General features: G+C 54.1%; 1 protein-coding gene across 4 annotated transcripts in view; it reads right to left on the bottom strand.

Moving 5' to 3' along the window:
* The window catches only part of CTBP2 (C-terminal binding protein 2), an 81,184-nt gene that overhangs the window by 12,769 nt on the left and 43,142 nt on the right, over window positions 1-25,273 (bottom strand). For all 4 annotated transcript variants that reach the window (XM_056795315.1, XM_056795323.1, XM_056795324.1 and 1 more), the window contains one exon: window positions 6,990-7,151. In XM_056795315.1, coding sequence (XP_056651293.1) covers window positions 6,990-7,047 — 58 coding nt within the window. In that variant the 5' untranslated portion in view covers window positions 7,048-7,151. The remainder of the gene's footprint in view (window positions 1-6,989; window positions 7,152-25,273) is intronic.

The raw sequence follows: 25,273 nt of genomic DNA, 5'->3' as shown, positions 1-25,273 counted from the left end.
GAGGGCGTGCGTGTCCACACTGGATCTGGTGGAGGCCTTGAAGAATGAGGGAAGACCTGGGTTCTAATTCCTCCGGGGCCACGACTCACTGAAGGACCCTGGGCACATCTTCCAATGAGGCAGCATTATCTTCCCAGGCTGGAGCCATCCCTGGCACGGAGCGAGTATTTGAGATGGTCAGCCCGCCTCAGAGGATGAAATGAGTCAAAGCCCTACAAGAACCCCAAGAGGCTGCAGAAATGCAACTCAAGCCAGCCTTTATAGAGCACCCACTCTTTGCCCAGCACTGTGCCAAAGCCTGACTGGGGGGTGCCTCAGTTTTCTCACCCATAAAATGGGATAACAGCACCTCGCTCCCACAATAGCTGTGAGATAATATTTGTGCTGAGTACAAGGGACGAATAGTATTAAGCTGGAGTAACAGTACGATTTGTTTATAAACTGGTTATTGCTGTTGAGGATTGAGCCCCATTCTTCAGCTTTAGGACGGGGTCTCTTTTCTCCTGCTGAGCTGTGGCGTGGACTTCTCGTTCAATGATTAACAATGCTCGGAGGAGTGCCACGTGGGTCCTGATCTTGGAAACAATGGCCTTCCCAGGCCAGTGTGGAATCCCTTTGGGAAGGTCTACTACGTCTCTCCCCCGAGCCTAGTGCATGACTGGTACACATACTTATGGGGCAATGACTGAAAACTTAATTTCTGATTGAACAGGAACTCCTTGTGGGAAGATTGTGCTTCCTTTGGGTCTTTGCTTCTCCAGGGTCCAGGGCTGCCATCTTGGTACAGGTGCTTCATGAATGAGACGACATGCTACGTGTTCTCCTGCTGGTGGAATCGTCTGAGGGACAGCCAAGGGATGTGGCCCCATGGCCTTTCCTGGAAACCCATCTCTGGGGGAACCCTGAACCCCAGTCATGCCACATGACCCCGAGTCCTGGACAGGAGGGCAGGAACACAGAGAGCTCACAGTCAGCACATGACTACGGTCCAAGACTGTTCTAGGAATCTGCCAAATAAAACCATGTTAGCCCTTGTTTTTGTTAAATCTCCAAAACAGCCTGGAGAAATGGTGCCTTTGCTTATACCAGTGAGGAGGAAAAGGACGGGAGACCCTCCTGAAATGGTTAAAAGGAGACCCACAGCGCACGGATGCAAACCATGGGCTGCTCTAACACCGCCTCTTCCTCTAAACTTGCTGAGAACAAAGGGAAAATTAGCTGAATTGTGCAGGAATCATTCTCACTAATCAAAGGCCCAGCAGAGCATCTGAAAGCACTCAACTCTTGGATGACAGCCACAGGCCAGGGCTTGAGTGGAACACTGAGGCTGAGCATCCGTCCCGACAAAATCCGGTCTAGAGAGTCTCTGAGCACCGAAGAATGCGCTGGGTGGCCATGTCCGGCCAACCTGCGTCAACTCCAGGAGCTGCGGACCCCAGTGTGAAAAGTGGAGCCAGGTGGAGCTCCGTGTGTGGATGCAGCGCCATGTTGAATTTGCCCACTTCCAAGGCAGGCCACCAAGAGGAAGAGAGGCAGCCGTTGTGATCCATCTGGTGTCGAGACAGAAGCGGAAAAGCTCAACGTAGGCATCGACATTGAATCACAGGGGCACGATGGGTGCCCTCATTTGTCTGTCTGCCCAGCATTTAGCACAGAACCAGGCACACAGGGACTTAAAAGGAGAACTTGGATGTGGACACTACCTACCCCACGGGGCAGCTACTTTGGAAATGACATTTTAAGCAAATACTTTGCCACATTTCATGGAGATTTGGCTTGTCACGGAGGACCTGGTTGGGCAGCCCTGGGCTTCCCTCATAGATGATTCTAGGAAAACTTAAAGGGATTCTGTCTGTAGAAGCCACTGAATCTGGGGAGACCAAAGTGTGCTTGACTCACGTGGGCATGGAGAGTCCAGTGCTAGTCCCAGCCAGCCACGACATGACTCTGACTGAGCCCGCACCATTTGGCCAGAGACGAGTCGGGAGCGTTGGATAGTGGTGACGCCATGGCAGGTGGGAAGGCCTTGCGGTACAATCAGCACCGAGGAAGACCTCACCTCTGGGAGACTCATTGTGTCCTCCCTGCCTCCCCCTCTCCTCCTGGATGCAAAACCAGAATCTGCCCAGCGTCCCCTGGTGGTGGGAAGTGGGGCGGCTCAAAGGCCCGTTGGATCATCCCATTCAGAGCCCCGAGTTCGGGCCGGCTCAGCTCGGCTCTGCTCTGCTCTCAGCTCACGGGCCATCTCCCGCCTTTCTCAGAACAATCACATTGTCTCCCTGGCTTTGGTCTACACAGTTTAAGTAACGTCTAGTCGCCTATTGTATATTTACAGAACTAATGTAATTATGGCTAATCACCTAATTAGAGGAAGCCTACATAATCGCCTAATTGGAACATGCCGTTATGATGTATAGCCAAGTACCTCGGAAATCCCCCTTTTAAAATACAAGTTTGGGGGGGATATTTGAGATATTTATCAGATGTAATTAGCTGCTGGCCCCAATCAGGCTTGGAGGGAATACTCATGTTTCTTTCATGCTTGAAGAATTTCAACATTTTCTACCCCAAAGGAACACACACACACACACACACACACACACACGAAGGCTTTTCAGCCCCCAGAATCCCGGGGCTTCCTGGCTAACAGGAAGGGAGCCTCCTGGTCCCACCACCGGAACATTGCCTGCTGATGCTTCCCTTCCTTTTGCCCTGGGAGGGTCTCTGGGCAGCTGAGGGAGCGCCGTGTTCTGAGATGCAGGAGGAGGGTCTGAATGGCTGCACCAGGATTCCCATCCAGGCCAAGACAGAAGGGCATTCCCCGGGCCCAAGGGACCCCCTTGGCCCGATTCCCCTCCTTTTGTGATTCAATTTTCTTGGGAAGCGGAAGGTGAAGAATGAAGAATGAAGAATGATTTGACCAGAAGGCCAGGTTGAGGCTGGCCAGGGAGGGCGTGAAAGGACTGACTGGGGAGCCCGTTTCCTCCTGTGGTTGAGAGGGACGGAGGTTTCTAAGCAGCGCGTCTGGGCTGAGGAAGGCCACTTTGGGGGTGGTGATGGGGAGGCCAGCCTGGAGGGGGAGGAGGGCAAACCTGAAGAGACTGCTGGGATCTGAGGCGAGGAGGGACCCTCTCAGATACTTCCAAATCTCTAAGCCTTCCGACGCGCCAAACAAATCTGGTGGCTTGTTTGGGGCCCTCAAATGGGAATGACATCCAGCTTCACGAAGACGCCCAACCCACAGCCGACCCTCCGTCCCCATATGCAGACGGCAGCCCTGCACAGAGCGGAGCGTTACAGAGAAACCCCCTGGGAAAGCCGGGCGCTCCTCCACCTGCCTTTGCAGAACTCGAGAGATTTCCCCTTATTCCCAGTCATCTGAAATGGTTCTGGAGCAAAGGGCCTCAGTTTTGATCGCTTTCTTGTCCTCAATGGGCTTCAATGTGGTTTTGCTCCCCAGTTCCTCCACCGCAGGTTTAGGGGGATCCTTTGTACAAAAGGAGGTGCCCCTATCTGGGAGCTCCATGCCCAGCTCCACGGACCCCATCCTCTGAGACATGGCACACAAACCAGCCATCCAACGGTGCCGAGGGGTTCCTCTGGCTCGGAGAAAGAAAGCGGCAGACCGATCGGGGAAGGAGCAGGGTGAGGTCATGGGCGGCCTAAGACCAGAGTCATTTGCACATCCTCCCATTGGAGGCCACATAGAATTCTGTCCCCTCAGGAGCCCGAGGAAAGGAGGGCCTGTGCTTGGGCTGGCTGGCAAACAAGGGATCCCCGGTAAATGAACAAATAAAGATTTGGAGGGTCAGGAAGCACTCTCGGGTTTGGCACTAAATCCCGACGAACGAGGACAGCCATCAAATGGCCTCCAAAGCGCGGGTTCAGGCCCATCCTGGACACTGCCCGAGCGACCTCGGGCAACTCACTTCTCCTTGGGACAGGACCAGGATGGCCTCTGCGGCGCCCGATCTAGGCCGCTGGAAACCTTGGCCCATATCCCCTTCGGAGAGTCCCGGCTGACTGGGGTGGGGGATAAAATCTCACGGCGGCCCCAGAACGCTCCGAAGAGAAGGCGCGAGGAGGGCAGGCACCCCAGATCCTGCAGGAGCGAGGACTTTGAGGCAAACCCAATGGCATTTACTAAGTAGGGCACCACTCGGCGGGGAGGGAGAGGAGGAAGGCCAAGCCACTATTCAGTGAGGGGGTTAGACTGGACGGGCTCCAAGGCCCCCTCAAGCTGCAAATCTGTGACCTACTAAAGCCCGTCTCTGGGAAAGGCTCGACCAACTCAGGCATGAAGGAAATGCGATGATGTGAAATATTAAACAACAAATGAAGAATGTGGAGAATACTGTGAGGTGGGAATGAACTGAAACAGAATGAAGGGGGTGGGTGGGGGACACACAATCAACCCCCCTTCAAAAAACCCAGGCAAACAGCTCCCAAAGGCCTCCAGATTCTGAGCAATGCTGCCTGCAGGACATGGGGGGTGGGAAAGCCATGGGGGGGGGGGGTGGGGGGCGCACCCATGCTAGAATGAGTTCTTGTCCTCAAACATGGCCCGGGGAGAGACAGTTTTGGCCAGATTTGACTTTTTTGTCACAAAGGAAGATTCTATTGGGGAGTGGGCTGGGGAGCCACTTGCATTAACCAGACATTAAAAAATAATCCAGGCATATCCCTCACAGAGCCCCTAAGAGGCACCATCGCATGGGATGAGGGGAAGGCATCCAGGAGCCCTCACGAATACCCATTATCAGGGGAAGCAGAATGGGAGTCGGTCCATCTGCGCATGAGCGTTTATGAAGGACCTACTACGTGCTGGGGATCCACGAACTGTCCTGTCCTTGGAACGGCACCATCCACCAATAAAAGAGTTCAACTCCTGCTGTGTGCCCAACCTGGGAGAACAGAGACCCACATAAGGAGCCACCTCAAGAGGGAAGGCTCAGGATCACGGCCGGGCGAGGGAGCAGAGGAGACGAGGCTGGCCACCTGGGAGGAAGGGGCTCCATCACCATCCCAAGTGAGGCTGCGATCTTAAAGGAAGTGCCGGGCGCTAGAAGCCCTTAGAAAATGCTTATGCCATCCCACAATTCCAAGAGATGAGGTCACTTCCTTCCATGCTGCATGATCTTCATCTATAAAATGGGCACAAGAAAAGCAGCCGCCATCTTTACAAGGACACGGAGACCATTTAAAACAGGTTGGATCAGAAAGGAGCCCATTCATGACAAAGCGAAGCCAGACCCAGGAACTTAGAGCAGGACGATGGGAGCTCAGAATCCAAATGGTCTAAGCACCAGGAAGGACAAATGACCTGTCCAAAAAGCTAGTTAGAGGGCCGCTGCAATAGTACCGACATGAAGAAACAGGGTCTGGTCTAAAGGAGGAAAGGACAGATCAGAAACAATGCAGGGGGTTGAGGGTGGCGGGCAGTTTGGTGGCTCAGTGGATAGAACTGGGCCTGGTGACGGGAGGTCATGGAGGATACTTCCCAGCTGTGTGACTCTGGGCAAGTCACTTAACCCCAACTGCCTAGCCCAGACACTCTTCTACCAAGAATTTATTTTAAGATAGAAGGGAAGGGTTTGAAACAGACAAGTCAGGGCTGATTGTCAGACTGGGAAGAGCACGATTCAGGGAAGATGGCAGGTGTGGGACGATCCCAGGACATGGAGGTGGCTGTGCCTTCGGAGCTGCTGCAGACCCCAGAGCGGAACATGGGAGAGAAGGAAGCTTTAGAGCGAAAGAGGAGCGGGTCCTGTAACTGAAGCTGGGAGAGCAGCGAGGAGGCTGCCATTTATTGGAAATGGAAATCTGAAATGGATGGCAGATCTGAGACTGTCTGCAAGGAGACTCAGACTGGCTCAGGAGTCCAAGAACATCCCGTCCCGATGTGGCCACGTTCCCAGGAGGAAGGGGGATGAACCACAAGGGCTGTGGGGAGTGGCGCCATTCCTAAGAAGCATAGCAAGTCACCCCCCCATCCCGGCCCCAGTTTCCTCACCTGCAAGATGAGAACAGGAAGCTTGAAGAACCTCTGAGGTCCCTCAAGGCTCCAAAGAGGGGACCCACATTCCCAGATCGGATGGAGATGAGACCCCAAGATTTATTTCATGGCGCCTGGGAGTTGGTCAATATCCCTGGTGTGTTTCATGGATCAACTGGGCATCTGACAAGATTCAAAGGCTCAGAGCATTAAGTCACTAAAAGAAAAAGACGGAGGCAGCAACAGGTCTAAGTGAGGGTCCAGAAGGTGGGTGGATGGACTGACGGACCACCAGGCAGAAGATGAGACCCCTGGGGCATGTTTGAGACCACCCCAAGCAGGTGGCTGATTTGTGGTGAGTCATTAATCACAACCCCCTTGAGGCAGAGACTCCACAGCTATGAAGTTGGGGGGCAGCCCCTGGACCCCTTGCGCCATACGGGAAAGTCCTGAGAAGAAAGGAGAGGCGCAGCTACCCTACTCACACTGACCCATGATCAAATTGGGTTTTATTAGCAGAACTCGAGTATGTTAAGGGCAGCGGCAAAAACTCAATGTGGACCCTGAGTTCAGTGTAAAGTCGGGTGAATGAGTGAGCAAAGCCTCCCAAGAGGGTGACGCAGTTCTCAGGACACCTGGCCTGTGCCCCTTTGGGTGCCCTGGACCCCAATGCTTTGAGAATTCAGAGGTCCTCTCTTTTGCCTGCAAAAACTTTGGGAAGGGGCCCGTAAACGAAAAACAACCCACTTCAAAAACAAGCCAGGAAAAACCACGAGGCCAGGATTTTGGGGGTCACTTCAGCAGGCAGGCCCCTCAGCCTCAAAGGCCTTCTTACGTGTGTGGATGTGCGCGAGGGCATGCGAGCATGCTCACCCGTGGGATCACGATGAAACCCAGGCAGCTTTTCAAGCAGAGAAGCATCCTCTCTCCTGGGTCCCTGATGCGATCCCCGGGATGGCCCCAGCCCCACGGGCATCTCCCCCCTGGGCCTTACCTTCGCAGATTCTGTCCAGTCGCTGGCGCTTGACTTTGTGTTTATCCACCAGGGCCATTCTTGACCGGACGACGAAACGCTCTCACTCCGGGGCAAAGCGGTCCACTAAGGGTTCAGGAGCGCCCCCCGGAGGAGCCCGGGCGCATCACTGCTCCAGAGACCCTGAAATGAGACAAAGAAACCCTCCTTTGAGGCCACGTCCACTCCGGAGAAACAGAGCCGTGCCAAGGACAGCCCCAATGGTTGCTGGTCTTCTGCATGTCCTCCTACCTTGGAATCAGAGACACCCCAAAACGCAACCCTTTCTGAGAGCAGTTCAGCCTCAGGTTTAGAAGTCATGTCTGAGCCAGGAATGCGAATCCTTGCTGGATGCTGAGGCCGGAGGCAGTGTGGCCCCCCCCCCCCCCCCCCCCCGTTAGCCTCCTCCCCCGGCCGACAGCCCCTAAGTACCATCGAGGAAATTGGATGGTGACACAGGCTCCCACGGCCCCCGTGCCTCAGAGACAAGGCCTCCCCCCCCCCCCCCCATGCCGGCACACGGCACTGAGGCACACCAGGAAGCAGGCGAAGGTGAGGATGCACTTCCTCTGTGGAGCCGCCATGAGGAGGATAGATGGGCATCAATTATGCACGAGGCCCAGAGTTATCTGTGAAGGGAAGGGCTGGGCGGTGCGATGGGAGACATCTTCCTGGGCCTTCCCGTGCAATTTCCCAGGATGGAGGCTGAGCAAGAACCGCCAGGATTGACAGCAATAATTAGCCAATGGCGGAGGGGGAGGAGCAACCTAAAGCGGGAGACCCACATCGGCTTTCCTCATCAGGGCGCCATCCTAGAGGGGCCTGAACTTCCATCCCCATCAGGAGTTTCTCTGAAACGGAATCACTGCTCTCAGGCCCAGGCACCGGGCCGGCCTGACACACCAGATGCCCGTCCACCTCTGCGAGGGAGAAGAGTGGCTGCAGCCCTCCCGTCCCTCGTCTGGATGACACGACCTCCGGGGTCCCGGGCCGAGCAGGGCCCTTCTTGGAGCGCTTTGGAGGCTGATGGCGGCGTTAACTCCCAGAGTGAGGCCTGAGCCTGCCAGCCCTTCCTTTGAGCTTAATCAGACTTCCTGAAAAAGGGTCCCAGAGTCACCCGCGCATCACAGAACACCAAGACAGAGTCATCAGAGCAGGAGGCCAGCTGGTCTGGCAGGGGTAAGCACACCCCCTGGTCATCCTGGGCAGGAGGCTGGCGATGGTACCCCCCGGTCACCCTGGGCAGGAGGCCGGCGATGGTACCTCCCAGTCACCCTGGGCAGGAGGCCGGTGATGGTACCCCCCAGTCACCCTGGGCAGGAGGCCGGCGATGGTACCCCCCAGTTACCCTGGGCAGGAAGCTAGAGATGGTACCCCCCAGTCACCCTGGGCAGGAGGCCGGCGATGGTACCCCCCAGTCACCCTGGGCAGGAGGCCGGCGATGGTACCCCCCAGTCACCCTGGGCAGGAGGCCGGTGATGGTACCCCCCAGTTACCCTGGGCAGGAAGCTAGAGATGGTACCCCCCAGTCACCCTGGGCAGGAGGCCGGTGATGGTATCCCCCAGTCACCCTGGGCAGGAGGCCAGCGATGGTACCCCCCAGTTACCCTGGGCAGGAAGCTAGAGATGGTACCCCCCAGTCACCCTGGGCAGGAGGCCGGCGATGGTACCCCCCGGTCACCCTGGGCAGGAGGCCGGCGATGGTACCCCCCAGTCACCCTGGGCAGGAGGCCGGCGATGGTACCCCCCGGTCACCCTGGGCAGGAGGCCGGCGATGGTACTCCCCTGGTCACTCTGGGCAGGAGGCCGGCCGGTCCAGCAGGGGTGAGCGCATGCCCCAGGATCCTGGAGCCCATTGCTTGGTCCAGAGAGCCACCGGGCTGCCCACAGACCCCTCGGGCCCTGCCTGGATCGCAGAGGATTCCTTCTCCAGTGGCTTCTTCGCCGTTTCCAACATGCCGGTTTCCCTCCGCACCTCCCGCCGCAGCCCCCAAAAGAAGTTATTTAGGACAACTTCATTAACATGAAACCTCTTCTTGGAGCTCTGATGGGGTGTTGGGAGGGCTGTGGAGGCCAATCAAGGGGTGGTCTCCCCGTCTCAGCTCCTGGAACCAGGCAAAGGCCCACGAAGTGAGGAGCTGTTTAATACCGGCGGCTTCCTGGCGAGAAATCCTGCCCGCGTGAAGAGCCCAGAGGGTGGGCGACAGCCGGCCCCCGGCACAGAGCGAGGCCCTGATCAGGCGCAGAGATGGGGAGAACGTTTTAGTCTTGAGAAAAGAGCCGGAGAAAACCAGGGAGTGTTGAGGGATGGGAGAGCCAAGGAGAGCCGAGGCCTGGCACAAAGGAGGCCGCCCTGGGGCTGAGCGGCCAGACGATGGACGGATGGACGGAGAAGGCGTCAGAGGAGCCTGAGCCTCGGCAAAGGGTTCGAGAGCCAGGAGGACAGTGCCCAGCCATGGGTGGTAGAAGAGGGCGCGGAGCTGGGGGCAGGGGGAGGAATGGGATAGGTATTCATGGTCTCTTCTACAGGCCTGGGGGGGGGGGGCTGGGCTGGGTTACTGGAAGAGACGAGCCACGGTGCCCCCCCCCCCCCCGCTATGCTGGAGGCCTACAGAAGAACCTGCCAGGAAGGTTTCATCACCTTTGGACAACCGAGTCCCAATAAGCCACCCTTCCTGTGGTCTAAACGTCACCTGCAAGGAAGAAATCGGGGGAGGCCAGGAGAAGTAAGAGGCCAGAAAGAACCCTGCCCGTCTGGCGTCCATCCTCTCCTCCCTAGAGCTGTTCCCATAGGGCAGGAAGGAGAGCCCAGAACTCCCAATCCAATCCCATCCCATCTCTCCAGCTGGGATCTGTCCAAATGGGCAGAGGCTGGGTCCGAAGGCTTCTTTCCTTTCTTAAAGCCTCATCTCGCCTTAGATGTGACTTGCCCAGGGTCTCTGTGCCATCTGGCTGCCCCCAGGAGCCCCTCAACCACTGCCAAAGGGAGATCACAAGAGCACCTTCCTCTTAGCCCTGGGAATGCTGGTCATGCTTCCTCCTCTGCCTCTCTTTCCCCTGCATTAGCTCCGAGGAAGACGATGAGGATTAAGAAATGGGAAACTCCTCCAAGAGCAACAGAAATTGGGCAAATAATCTCTCTGAAGACTGGAGATCAGGGTGTCGCCCCGCCTGCCTGTTCCACCCACTGCCAAGAAGGATTCCTATTTACCCTGTTGGTAATTAAATCATAAAAACCATCCGCTTACCAATGACAGAACCCGGACATCCCTTGCTGATTTTCATTCAAACCCAAAGACTTTCGTCCCCCAAATACACTGAGAGGTGCAGACGATGCCCTGGTTTGGGGAGCCGGCGGGGAGACTTACATGGAGTCATTGCGTGTCCTGGTGAGCCTTCAGCAGTGTCTCTCAAAATGTACATTTCCTTGAAAGCACGGAGACGCGCCGAGACTCTTAAATTATATTAAGGAAATTGCCTTAAATACAGGAGTTTTTAAGGCTGGTGGGGGGGAGAAAAGGGCCTCGAATGGCACCCAATGTGGGTGTTGCCCCCACCATTTCCGATGGTTCTTGGGGGACCCTCCCTGGAGTGCTCAGAGTGCATTTCGTCAGAAATCTCTCTGCCTGGGAGGCTGAAGGGAGCAAAGTGTACACCCAGACTAGAGATAAGTATGGTGGAAAATGGGTTCTCTAATGAAAAAGCCCAGGGCTGAGAGAACAAATACCATGGAATGCCCAGCTGGACCACATCCCCCCGATGGCCTAAGGTGGGCAGCGGCCGTGGAGATCATCAGACGCTGGGCGTCAGCATCCCTGGCTTTTCTAAGCCATGACCTCTGGATGGAGATCCAGTTCTTACAAACAAAGGGGATGGCGCCATGTTGTTTCTGTTATGGCTTGGGTGCAATTCTGAAATGAATCAGATTTGAAAATGAGCCACCGACAATTACTGTTTAGATTAGAGATTTGTGAGCAAACAGAGGCGTCGCGTCCCCCATGCTGGAACTGATAAAAGTGGTGGGATCTGGGGCATGTGACGGGGAGCCTTCTGCATTGGCCCAATCCTTCTGGAAACTGACATGGAATCAGGAGAAGAGCGAATGAAGTCTGACCGAGTGTTCGTTCTCCCTCCCAAACCTGTACCACGAGGAGTCCAACGACAGAAAGGCAGGTTCCAAATTGAGCCGAAATGTTCACTCTTGTAGTAGCCAAAAAATTTCACCCATCAGTCCTGTGCCTGGGAGGTGACTGACCGCAAGAAAAGGCCCATCTGTAACAAAACATTCCTAGCAGCTTTATTTGAAATAACAGAAAGTTGGATTAAAAAGACGTGCCCAAGGACCGAGGAACGACAGACCACTCCTGGCAAGGATGTCTAGCGGAATATCGTTTTTGCCAAAAAAGATGATAAATACGAAAAACTCCTATGGGAAGACTTGCATGAGGGAACAAGAAGGGAGGGAGACCCCACTGAATCCGCCCAGTACCCGCCAGCGCAAGATGGCAATGAAACCCACGGCAGAGCCGACTGCACAAATGAAGAGGAGGCTGCAGGCAAGAGAATTCCGTCCTGGGGGCCAGAAAATGACTCATGTTGGAGTGGGCCTCCTTCTTCTGGGTTGAGTCATACTGGACAACAGCTGGAGAGTGGGACTCATCCACCCAGCTGGAGTCCACCTCAGAGGCCACCTGACCAAATCCTCTCATTGGACACGCCCCAGGCTGTGGAGTGAAGAACCCAGGAAATAAGTAAATAAATAAACAAAGGAGCACCTCCACCCACAGGCCATTTCTGCAAACCTGTATTCCCTTTTTAAAATATGGCAGGAAGAGATGGGAGAAGGGCAACAACTGACAAAAGGTTGGGATGCAAAAAACAAAGGATCCAGGAATAACGTCCCACGGAGGTCACAGCTAAAGAGAATCGTCCATAAACACCCAAACGGCAAAAAGCTGGAAACAATATCGATGTCTGTCCATGCTGCCATGGAACATTGCTGAGCCGTGAGAAATTGAATATGCCGAAATCCCAAGAAGTAGGGAAAGAGTTATCCGAACAGATGCAGAACCAACTAAGGAGAGCCACAAAGAGACACAATGAATAGCACAACGTAAATGGATGATGATGAACAAACTTGGCCCAGGAAGAGTGAGGCGAGAACAGCTCTGCAGAGGCGTGGAGGGTTACATACACTGCACGTTCCGAGTATTGATTACTGGCGTGTGTTTTTCTTGGTGTTCTCTTTCTCCTTCAGAGAACGTGTCTATTTTGGGGCAGCTTTCTGGGAGGTGGAATGAGATCAAGACACTTTAAAAAATATAATTGGGATCCTAACAAAAAAGGTAAAACAAGGGGAGGCACAGCTTCCAGAGAGGAGATGTTTTAGCCCCGCAAACAAGCTTCAGACTAACCATGTTTTTCCCATCCATCCCTTTATGGAGCCGCCTGAACCAATGATTGTGAAGATGACATGCACTTGGCTCCATCCAGGAAAGAGAAAATATGGCGGCTCAGAGCCTTCCACCTTCACTACTGCAGGGTCTCCTCTGTGGAGGCCTTGCTAAGTGAATGTCTATACATGGGAAGATTTCTGTTTCCAAGAAGCCTCGGGGCAAGCAGCAGCCACTCGGGCTTCACAAAGGAGAAATGGAAGCTCCACAGTGGCCACCCTATGGATGGGAGCTCGAGGTGGGGGAGAGATGACTCCCCCTCAGGGGGGGCTCGGGACCATCGGCGTCCAGCTGGGAGACCCCTTGGAGGTCACCTTCCGCATTCAAGTCGGCCATGCTCTCTCTGAGGCTTCAACACGAGGCTCCGACATTTCCCCTTTTCCCATTGGCTCCAATGGTCGACAATTCCCGCGTTCCGGGGATGAGAGATGGCAGGGAAGCTCCTGGGTACCATGCGCCACCCAGGATTGAGGCTGAGCGTGTACACGTCAGAGGGCCCGGACTTCTCCCCAAGGCTGATGCTGCTCTTCATTCTCTGGAAAAGTTCTCCGGCAAAATCCCCTTTAAAAAAGAGTTTGCAAAGCTTGGTTGAAGCTGTTGTCCAAATGCAGGAGCGGTCCGGGGCAACGCTGCGATTTCCTGGCTCCCAGACCCAGGCAGGAGGGCTTCTGTCCAGCGTTCCTGGCTCAGAGCCACAGCCAAGCCCACGAGCTGCCCAACCTAGTTCCGGGCCACGGCTCCATGCTGGGGAATTCAATATGGCAGACGCTTTTTGGAGGCCCGCTGGGTAAAGGCGGCCCTGACCTCTGCAAAGCCCAGCTTGCTCATCTGTTCAGTGGAGAGAAGAGCTCACCCCTCTTGTTCTACCAGATGGGTAAACCAAGGCCTAGAAGGGGGGAGTGAGCTAGAAGGCCCGGCTGGTCCAAGGGAGCTATTTCATAGTTGGGAGCTCAGAGGCACAGAGGGGTGGGATCTCTGGACCTCCCCCCCCCCCCAGCACCACTGACGACTAATTACCGAACCCCCCCCCCCACTCTGGGCCCAGCGGGCTCTGGGAGGGGAGTCAGCAGGGGCTCAGAGCCAGCCACCCTTCCTTGCCCACCCCTTGCCTGCCCCATCTACCAGGACGATGGCTCACGGCGACCTTTTATCTGCCACCATCAAACAGCACTAGATGAAAAGGACCCGGCCGGGCCCTCATCACCTGTCCTGGGTGGCCAACTCAAACCCGGGCCGGCCTCCCTCCACCTGCCCTCTGGACAAAGACCCTCCTGAACCTTGAGGGCCTCCCCCAACGGGCCTCCCTTCTAGCTGGGAACACCGGAGTGAGCTGGAACGGGGCAGCTACTGGGCTCTGCGGCCATTAGAGGGCACACATGTGGGCGCACACGCGCTCCTCCCCTTCCCCCCCCCGCTCCCCTGGCTCCCTCCGTAGTGCCTGGTCGTTTCTTGGGGTTTCCCTTGCCAAGACTCGGGCGGTCCTGGGGGACAGAGCGACCCCGTCTGTGGCAGAGGCCATTGTGGCTAAAACAGGGTCCGCTGAAGGAAACGGAGGAATCAGGGTAGGGGCCCTTCCCTGAGGTGGCCGCCCCGCCCAGCCAGACCCAGGAGGATGCAGGGGAGGCTGGCTGGGGCACAAGGCGCCTCCCAGGCATCCTCTAGACATCCTCCCTCTGGTTCCCTGTGAGGAGGCCCTCTTTAGGGAGCTTCAGCACCTCCCAAGAGGCAAGCACAGGGCAGCTGGGGATGGAGAGTCCGGTCTGGGATATCCCGGCTTCCAGCGTGGCCTCAGATACTTTCTCTCTGGGTGACCCTGGACAAGTCCCTTCACCTCCAGCCCATCCCGCTTTTTGGTCCTGGAGCCATCACAGCATAGATTGTGAGGTGGAAGGAAGGAAGGGAGGGAGGAAAAGAAGGGAAGGAAGGAAGGAAAAGAAGGGAAGAAGGAAGGAAGGAAGGAAAAGAAGGGAAGAAGGAAGGAAGGGAGGGAAGAAGGAAGGAAGGAAGGGAGGGAGGAAGGAAGGAAGGGTGGGAGGGAAGGAAGGAAGGAAGGGTGGGAGGGAGGGAGGAAGGAAGGAAGGGTGGGAGGGAAGGAAGGAAGGAAGGAAGGGTGGGAGGGAGGGAGGAGGAAGAGCCTCTAAGAGCTTATTATGTGGCCTGGTGGATACAGGATGGGCCCCAAATTTGAGTCCCACCCTGGGCTGCATGACTGGGCGGCCATTAGACCTGCTTTTCTCTCCTTGAAAAGTGGAGCTTAGAACAACCCTCACCTCCTGGGCTATTGGGAGGGTCAAAGGGGATAATATATGCAAAGCCTTTTCCCAATGTCAAAGCTATTTGGCTAACTATTGCTGGGAGGGGCCGAGGGGAGGGGAAACCGGTGCCCCAATCGGTAAACAGAGGAGGCTGCCTTTGGGCAGGAACAGGGCAGCCAGGAATGTCATCCAGAGCAGGCCTGAGCCATTTATCTGCGCAGGGAGGGGGAGGAAGCCCGTCCTGCAGCCCTGGACAGGAGGGGAGAGCGGGAGGCAGAAGGCCGGGTTCTGGGCCGGGCCGTGGGGGCTTGCTGATTCCAAAAATCTGGTCCGACGGGTCTGGCGTGAAGCGGATTATTTTTTGTTTTCAGAAAAGTCAGCGGAGTGTGAAGGAGCAGGTTGTTTCCTCCTCCTCCTCCTGGGGCTGCGCTGGGCACCGAACAGGAAGGGCCTGGGGCCCGGCTTTCCTTCCTTCCTTCCTTCCTTTCTCCTCCAGTCCCTCTCCAGGCCTCGGGCAGGGCCGGCTCTTCAGGAAAAGCCCAAGAAGGGGGGCTTCCCAGCTGTGTCCTGGCGCTCAGGGGGCGCCTGGAGGAAGACCCCCAGAGCCCGTCTCAGAACATCTCAGAACCACACGTGGGCTCCAAGAGCGGGCCGGGTAGGCCATGGCGGTTAAATGACTGGCCCAGGGTCACACAGCGGACTAGTGTTGGAGGCCAAAGGGAACCTGCCTAGTTGTCTATCCCCTGAGTCACAAGCGAGCTGCCCCCAAAGGACATTTTCCACAAAGAGAGCTGCCTGCTGACATCCCCAAGAGCCTCCCTGAGGAGGGCAGCCCCAGCACTCGGGGTCTCTCCCGGTGTCCCAAGGCAGCTTCTGTCCTGCCTGACTCCCGGAGGGCTTCCCTGAGGGGGCGGCCTTCTCCTTGGCATCAGGTAGAGAGGGGAAAAGAGGAAGGAGATGCTGAGCAGGGTGAGAAGGCGGCCTCCGTCCTTGGCACCCGTGATGGGGTGCCATTCCTGGGAAGGAGGCCGAGGCAGCCCCACCTACCCCGGTGAAAGCCTGCTGGCGCCCCTCTGGGGGCCCACGAGGAAGGGGTGGGGGAGGGGGGAGGTGCGGCCGGCACACCCAAAGCCAAGCTGTGGACACACACAGCCAAAGTCAAGGAGATAACACAGAGCCCAGCCTGCAGCAGTGTAAACAGAGGCGGCACCCCCAGAGCCTCCAATGCCCTGTGAGAGCCGCCCTAGAGGTCTCCTTGGAGAAATGCGGGCAGAAAGAGGCCCCCTCGGCTCATGGGGGCGTTTCTCATACTGGAGGGAGAAGGTCTGGTGGAGGCTGGAGACCCGGACGGCGTGTCCTCGCCCGGATCCAAAGGGTTTGCCACAGGAAAGCCGAGGTCAAAGCACCTCCCGGATGCCCATCTCGTCTCCACAAGGAGCCCCCACGTGGCCCCAGTCGAAGCCTGTGTGTTCCGGGTGGCTGCGGCCTCCCCAAAGGGCCTCCCCCGGCCTCCGTCAGCCTCACAGCCAGTCGCTGTCCCAGAAAAACCTCATCCTGCCCTTTAACCCTGCCTTGGGAGGGAGAGACAATTCCCAGAATTCCCCAAATCCACTCCAGGCCCCGTTTCATTAAGAAAGAGGAAGCAGCCATTCACAGAGGCAGCCCCAGGACTTCCGGGAACAGCCTCCATCTTGTCTGAGATGGCGAAGCCGCCGGCCTGGACTGCGGGTCCCCTCGTAGGCCCGACTCCGTCCCCTGGGCGAGGGGAAATGGCCACGTTCCAGGCCCAGCTTCGCTTCCGACACTGCGGATAGCCGGCCCTAGGAGTGGAGGCAACCCAGCCACAGGGATGGGGGAGGGGCAAGGAAAGGAGGCCCCGATTACTGGGTCTCTACTCGGAAGAGCTTCCATTGTTGGGGGAAAACCCGGCCCAGAAAATGGAACTTGAGACCAAGGACGACAAGGGCCAGGGAGGACCCGAGCGCCTCGTGGGGACCATCCGGGGCTCCTGTGAGACCCGGCCCTGGGGGCGAAGCAGGGCAGGCCGGGGCAGGGGGGGGCTGACCAGGCCGGCGTCGGCCCTTCTCTTCGAGCCTCCCTCTCAGACGCAAAGTCTAGGAGGGGCCTCCATGGAAGCGAAGGCCACGGAGCACACAATGGCCCCAATGACAAAAAATAAATGAGGGAACAGAACCGGCCCAGGATCTAGTCGGGTCCCCTTGTAGCTGGAGGGGCGCCCCGGGGGGAGGAGGGTGATGTGAACCAGAAGGCAGCCACTTCCCCAGGCCGCCTGCAGGCGGATGGAAGGCAGAGCTGGGGCGCTGCAGCATTCGCATTCAGGACACTTCCTCCTGGGCCATCATGCGTCACCCTCGTCGGGCAGCCGTGGTCGGACCCCCGGAGTCTCTGGGCCAAACGTCTCCCGTCTCTCACTGCCGGCACCCAGGGAGGGCCGTTATTTCCTCCTAACCGGACGGCTGCATGTACGAGTGATTCACTTGCCCACAAACGGAACAAACAGCCCAGAAGCAACACTGACGGCACACAGAGACGACACGGCCTGGGGATGGGGCGCCGAGGCCCATCGGGACGACTCGTCCAGTGGACGGACCCCCCCCCCCCCGGGGCTTCCAGTCTGACCTCAGATGCTAGTGGTGTGACCCTGGACGAGTCACTGAACCCCGTCTCTCTCAGCTTCCTCTTGTCAGACAATCCCTGCCAAGGAAGCCTGAAATGGGGTCCAGGACCGTTGGACGGGACGGAAGAGGATCCTGAGGCCATACAGGACACACTCAGAGCACAAAAGGGACCCAAGAGGGACCTGGTGGGAGCTGGGCCTGGAGAAGAGGGACTGGCCCGGGCCAGAGGGTCAAAAAGCAGGTAGGAGCCGAACCCAGAACACCTGACCCCAGACCCAGGACAGCTGGCTCCACCGAGATAATGCGCCAAGGTGGTGCCGCGCCACGTCTTCTGGGACGTCCATCCCGGGAACAGGAAGAAGACGGAAGAGGCGGAATTTAGGGGCCAAATAAAGCTCTTCCTGTCACTGCTCATCATTGAGAGGGATAGAGAGAGGGAGAGAGATAGAGAGACAGACAGAGAGAGAGAGACAGAGGGAGAGAGACAGAGAGGGAGAGAGAGAGAGAGAGAGAGGGAGAGAGAGAGAGAGACAGAGAGGGAGAGAGAGAGAGAGAGAGAGGGAGAGAGAGAGAGAGACAGAGAGAGAGAGAGAGAGAGGGAGGGGGGAAGGGAGAGAGAGAGGGAGGGAGAGAGAGAGAGAGAGAGGGAGAGAGAGAGAGAGAGAGGGAGAGAGAGAGAGAGACAGAGGGAGAGAGACAGAGAGAGAGAGAGAGGGAGAGAGAGAGAGAGACAGAGAGAGAGAGAGAGAGAGAGAGAGAGAGAGAGAGAGAGACAGAGAGAGAGAGAGAGGGAGAGAGAGAGAGGGAGAGAGAGACAAAGACAGAGAGACGAGGGGGGGTCACATGGCCAGGGGGGCAGCGATCGCCCCCCAATACCACAAGATGGATGATGAAACACTTCAAGAAGCAGAGAGGGAATCTGGGGTTCGCAGGCCGGATGGCTGGGAAACGAATGCAAGGATGAGAAGGAAGCGAGCGGAGACTCCGGACGGCACGCACAAGCTCTCCTCTTGGCACGAGCTGGCCCGAGTGTCGGCCTGCTGAGGCTCCAATGAATGAGCAAATGCAGGAGGAAAGCCTGGGCCAGGCCGTGCCCTGGGGGCGACACTCCTCCAGTCTGGGCTGGGCCCCGCCGGGGTTCCTGAGCACCCGCTGAACAGGGCGCCAATCCAGGCTCCTGGGCCAGCCTGGGGGGGGACGCCCTCCTTGGCAGACAGAGAGCCCTCAAGGGCCCAGCCCCGGACGCAGAGCTTCAACAAATGCACATAAGACCATCCAAGCTCCCCAACTCTGGGCTGACCCCACGCAGCCCCGCAGGCTCTCGGACCCTGGGCCAGCTCCCCACTCAGGCAGGATGTCCTTGAAGGGCTGGGCGCGGTGCTGGACCCGAGGCGGCTCTAGAGGAGCCCACGGAGGCCCCTCTGGGAGAGCGGAGGCAGATGAGGATGAGGCACAGGGACTTGGGGTCCGAGATGAGGGGAGGGTGGAGGCAGCGCCCGGGGGGAAGGCCGCAGCCTCTGCCCAGCCTCCCTGAACACTGCCGGCACCCGCCGCAGCCTTCCATGTGTCTACGAGCCCACCGGGCGGTCCGAGGGAGGCCCAAACCCCGCCTCGGCCCTGACCCTGCTGCAGGGCTGGCCTGGGCTCCGGGCAGGGAAGGGCTAAAGAAGCGCCTCGTGGCTCCTGAGAACCATCTGGTCGTGCGCCAAGAGCTGGGCAGGAACGCGGCTCGCCTCACCTCGGCTCTCACCCGCCAGCTCCAGAGGTGGCCTTCAAAGAGCCTCCGGGGCCTCATTCCTGGGAGCAGCCGCCCTGCCGCCTCCCTCATCCCCTGCAGTCGTCTCTGACCGCCCCACCAGGCCCTGCTCCGGGTCCCTCCTACAGGGGGGCGCCACTTCCTGAGCCCGGCCGAGGCTCTCCCAGGAGCGCGGAGGGACTCCCAGAAGGCCTGTGGCATGGGGAGGGCCTGAAAGAGGGAGCCAAGCGGGGCGGCGTCAGCCTCTGCCGGCCCCAGACCGGCCGCCATCCTGGGGAGCGCGTGAAAAGACACCGGAAGCCCCTTGTAGGGGGATAAAGAGCCCCAGAGAGGCAGGCGGAGGGGCGAGTTCTGGACCCCACAGGCCGGCCTGGGGGAGGGAGTCTGGCTTCCTTCTCGTCCCTGCAAGCAGCAGTCCAAAAAATGGTCAAAATGAACCAAACCGTGAGTGAGCTGTTAAAACTTGAGGAACCAAAAGGAGGCCGGCAAAAGGACAGGCTAAGAGACCTCCACAGAGACTTCAGAGGCCTTGGAGAAAGCCGGCCGAGTCCGACTGCGGAGGGCCCCGGCTCTGCCCAAAGGCTGCTGGGAGAATTCCAAGGATGTTTCCAAGCTGAGCCCCCCCCCCTCCCCGAAGGAGGATCTCGTAGCTTCCCCAGACTCAGGCTGTGCAGCGGCTGAGAAACTTCCCAGGTTTCAGTTCAGGGACGTCGGATCACGTAGGGTGGTCGCAGCCTCTGGAATGCGTTTCAGGAGTCGGGGCTCGGAGCGTGCGAGGGAAGGAAGGAAGCCATTGTTGGGGGCAAGAGAAGGCCACGGACAGCTGGAGACAATCCGATCGGACACACCTTCTTGATATTCGGTTTACCAGCACGTCACAGGAAGCCAAGCTGAGACGCGGCAGGAAAGCAGACTAGCCGGCAGGCTCACGCCAAGCCCTTTCCATTTCCGTCAAGGATACGCGACAAAGAAGCCACTATTCCCAAGAAGAGGGAAAGGATGCGGCTGAGGCCGTGGACTACTCGGTGTGTCACACTTTAATTCACTGCGGTGGTGGTTAGTGTTGCTGCTAGCAGGGGTGGCGTGCCGCAGCAACTCATAAAGACTTCCCACTGCGTCAGGGAGAGCTCACAGTCTTCCCTGGTGGAGGGAAAGGCCCTCTGAAACCTCAGAAAACCTTGAGAAGGGGCAAAAAGACCCTCGGGATAAGCATCGAGGGAGGACCTATCAGGAGGCTTACGCAAAGGATTTCAGATTGAGAATCTCAAGAGAGATTCCATGTGTTTTATTCATGAGGAAACAAGGCGCAGAAGAGTGAGATGACGAGTCTGGGATCAAATACCTTAAGTCAGCCAAGCTGGACCTGGGTTCGAGACTACTGAATCTAGTCACTCTCCACCACTCCCCTCTGCCTGCCCCCCATAGTCAGGGGGAGTTGCTGTCTGGTGTGTAGGAGGAATTCTTGAAAGGCAGAAGGCACAGCTCAGAGTAACCAGAATCCTGACCTTGATGCTGATTTGGCTCTGGTGATGAGAGCAGTGAAGGATGCTACCTTGCTTATGGGAGAGACCCAGGAGCCTAGACTGTCTGTGGAGACCTCAAAGGTCAGAGCTGGTGTCCTCGGTGCCAGGCTCCATGCCCAGGTGCCAAAGTGATGCCACTTTAGGTTTTAAAGAACCATTTCCTGAAGAAAGAAGAAAAGAGAGGGCCCAACCAAGCTCAGCCATAATAAACAAGTGAAACACTCCCCTGCCAAGTGGGCTTTCCCAAGAAGACTGGTAAGTAGAAGTCAGATGGCCGGACACCCTCCTGGAGTCCGCTATCTGTATTTCCTTGCATCAGATCACTGGGCCTGGCCAGATGTGCCAAGGGACTATGGAACAGGATGGCTGTGGTTGTGGACGACCACTCTCATCTCTATAACTTGGAATTTATAAATTAATAACCACCAATTAATCAATAATCACTCACTAAGGATCTCCTCTTTGTCAGACACTAGAGACACAAGACAGAAAGGACAGACGTGCCCACAGGAAGTAAACAATTTAGTTGTTTCCTTAAAACCATCGTGCAAGAGAGGTGGATCCAAAATGGCGGAGTAGAGGCATGGGAAGCTTAAACCTCTCTGAGAATCATTGAAAATCAACCTTAAAATAAGGCTTCAAAACAAATACTGAAGTCACAGAACAAACAAGGGGATGAATGAAGCTTTTTTCTTGCAGAAAACAACTTGGAAGGTGGGCAGAGAGGGTCTGATTCATAAGGGTGAGAGGGGAGCCCACAACAAGGAGTACTTGCACAAGCCAATAGCAAGGCCTCATTCCACATCTACGGTTCCAAGTTCTGAACCTGGACCCAAGCTTTGAGCCCCTGCCTAAGTGCCCACATCTTGAAGTTACAAACCCTAGCAGAAGCCTTCACTGAGGTCCCAAGCCCCAACACAAGGAAGTCCACAGTGCATTTGGCTGGTAAAAGCCCAAGGGGAGGTCCAGAGCCCCTGCACAATCCTGCAGTGAAGACTTGAATGCAGCCCAAGGCAGTTCCTGGTGTGCCTAGCTGGTGAAAGCTGATAGTGAGGCCTAGAGGCCCTGCTCAAGCTGAAGGTAAGGCCCTAAACACTGGCACATGTCAGCTCCCAGGACTCTGAGTTCTGCAAGCCATCAGCAGTCCCAGGGAGTGATTGAATCCGCAGCTGGAGGTGGCATTCAGAGCTCTCAGGCCACAAGTCATTATACCACCTTGGAAGAACTGAAACTTGCATAAAACCATAACTATAGCTGAGGGTAGCAAGAAGGAAAAACTGAAGATTAAGAGAATTCCCCCTCTACTCTAAGAACAGAGCCCATCTTTAAGATAAAAATAAAAAATTAATTCTATTTTTAAAGGAACTGGGCAACTAGAAGCTAATGACTTCATGAGACATCATGAAACAATAAAACAAAATCAAAAGAATGAAAAGATATAAGAAACTATGAAATCTTTCAGTAGTAAAACAATTGACCTTGAAAATAGATCTAGGAAATAATTTAATAATTACTGGAAGCTATGATGATTTTTTAAAAAGCCTAGACATCATATTATAAGAAATTATCAAAGAAAACCGCCATAATATTCTTGACTAAAAGGGTAAAATAGAAACAAAGAAACCATCAATAATCTCCTGAAATAAATCCCTAAATGACAATTCCCAGGAATATTATAGTCAAATCCTAGAGCTCCCAGGTGAAGGGGAAAATAATGCAAACATCTAGAAAGAAATAATCCAAATATCATAGAATCATAGTATTATATAGGACTTAGAAGTTTCAATATTAAAGGGTCAAAAAGCTTGAAATATATTTTAGAAAGCAAAAGGAATGAGGTTTACAATCAAGAATCACCCACCCAGCAAAACTGAGTATATTCTTTTGGGGGGGGGGGGAATGCTCATTTAATAAAATAGATTTCCAAGTATTCCTGATGAAAACACCAGCCCTAAACAGAAAATTTGGTGTCCAAATACGAGGCAAAAGAGAAGCATAAAAAGGTAAGAAACAAGAGAAAACTGAAGGGATTGAATATGATCAAACTGTTTATATTCCTAATGGAAAGATATTTTTGACTTAAAAATGTAACACTATTGGATCAGATAGAAGGAGAATACATAGAGAGTGTGGGAGTAAATTGATTAGGATGACTTGATATAAAAAAAATCAAGGGATAAAATGGGATTGCACCGAGAGAACAAGGGAAAATCATCTCATCTAAAGGGGGGCAAAAAAAGATTACCCTGGGAAGTGGGGGAGGATAAGTGTGGTGATGGGTAATGCTGAACTCGCCTCTTATTGGGATAGGCTCAGAGGGTGAATAACAAATGGGTATAGAATTCTAACTGACCTCTGAGAATTAGGAAGGGGAATAAGACTAGGGGTGCCTAATAGAAGGAGGGGGGGAGATGGGGGAAGTGATTAAAAGCAAAACACTTATATGGAGGGACAGAGTGAAAGGAGAAAGAGCAAGATCAAAATGGAAAGGAATACACAGATGGTGATCATAACCTCTGAATGAATGTGAATGGGATGAACTCACCCATAAAATAGAAACAGATAGCAGAATGGATTAAAACCAGAATCCTAGGATATATATGTTTACAAGAAACACAACTGAGGCAGGATTGCTTCAGTGGAAGTAAAAAAAAAAAAAGCAGGAATAGCCATCATGACCTGAGGCATGGCTAAAGCAACAAGAGATTTAAATAAAAGAGGTAAGGAAAGAAATTGAAAGGCCTTTAACAAAATACACCGATTTTTATTGAAAACACTAGAAAGCATAGGAATAAATGGGACATTCCTTAAAATAATAAGTAGTACCTATCTATTTAAACCATCAGCAAGTATCATCTGCAATGGGGATAAGTTAGAAGCCTTCCCACTAAGATTAGGAGTGAAGCAAGGATGCCCATTATCACCACTATTAATTAATATTGAATTAGAAATGCTAGAGGTAGCAATTAGAGAAGAAAAAGAAATTCAAAGGATTAAAGTAGGCAACCAGGAGACTAAAGGATCACTATTTGCTGATATGATGGTATCCTTAGAGCATCCTAAAGAATCATCTGAAAAACTAGTTGTAATAATTCACAACTTTAGCCAAGTTGCAGCATACAAAATAAATCCACATCAGCATTTCTGTATATGACCAACCCAGCAGCAAGAGATAGCAAGAAAAATTTCATTTAAAATAATTTCAGTCATTATAAAATATCTGGGAATCTACTTGCTGAGACAAACACAGGAATGATATGAAAACAATTACAAAACACTTATCACACAAATCAGCAACTGGAAAAATATTACTTGTATGTGGGTAGGTTGAACTAATAAATTTACTTCTTCAGTGACCTACCAATAAACTACCAAACTAAAAAAAAAAATTCATCTGGAAGAACAAAAGGTCAAGAATATCAAGGGAATTCATGAAAAAAATATGTGAAGGAAGGCAGCCTGGCAGTAACAGATGTAGCAGTAATCATCAAAATAGTCTGGTACTGGCTAAGAATAGAATGGCGGATCATTCTAGATTCCGTCAGATCTATGGAGAAGGGAAGAATTTATGACCAAAAAAGAGATAGAAAACATTACAAGATGTAAAATGAGTAATTTTGATTATAATTAAAAAGAGTTTTGTACAAACAAAACCAATGTTACCAAAATTAGAAAGGAAACAACAAACTGGGAAAAAATATTTGGCTGCAAATTTCTGATTACTTCAAATTTATTGAGAACTAAGTCAAATTTATAAGAATACAAGCTGTTCCCCAAAGAACAAATGGTCAAAGGATATGAACAGTCTTCAGATGAAGAAATCAAAGGCTGAATCAATAACCATATGAACAAAAATGTTCTAAATTTCTCTTGATTAGGGAAATGCAAATTAAAACAACTCTGAGGTACCACCCCACACCATCAGGTTGGTTGATATGACAATGAAGAAAAATGATAAATATTGAAGGGGATGTGGCAAAAATTGGGACACTGCTGCATTATTGGTGGAGTCTTAAACAGATCTAAACCATTCTGGAGGGGAATTTGGAACGGTGCCCAAAAGCCTATAAAGCTGTCCATATCCTTTGATCCAGTAATACCACTATTAGGACTGTATATACAAAAGAAAAGAAAAAAGGGGAAAAGACCCGCTGGCACAAAAATAATTTTGGCAGTTCTTCTGGGGATGGCAAAGAATTAGAAATTGAGGAGATGCCCATCCACTGGGGAATGGCTGAACAAACGGTGGTACACGATGGTGATGAAATACTATTTTGCTCTAAGGCACCGTGAACTGGAAGATTTCAGAAAGAGCTGCATGAACGGAAGCGGAATGAAATGAGCAGAAGCGGGAAAGCACTGGACACCCCAACAGCAATAAGGTGGAACCGTCAAATGGGATGGACTCGGCTCCTCTGAGCACCACGATTATTAGATTTCATAATCTGGAGAGTTGGCCAAGATGGTGCTAAGCCAAGAATCGGGAAATGAATAAGAAGCGATAAATTCACTCACATTTTCTTTCTCGTGATTGGACCAAACATTTCAGGCATTAGCAACAAACACCTGGATGTAACCGTGGGCCATTTTGACCCTTCTATTGCTGGCTTCGGCAACGCGCATCATTGGAAGAGGATGGA

This window comes from Monodelphis domestica, chromosome 1 (genome assembly GCF_027887165.1).
Source record: "Monodelphis domestica isolate mMonDom1 chromosome 1, mMonDom1.pri, whole genome shotgun sequence".
Taxonomy (NCBI): Eukaryota; Metazoa; Chordata; class Mammalia; order Didelphimorphia; family Didelphidae; genus Monodelphis; species Monodelphis domestica.
This window is presented reverse-complemented; position numbering and strand designations above follow the sequence as displayed.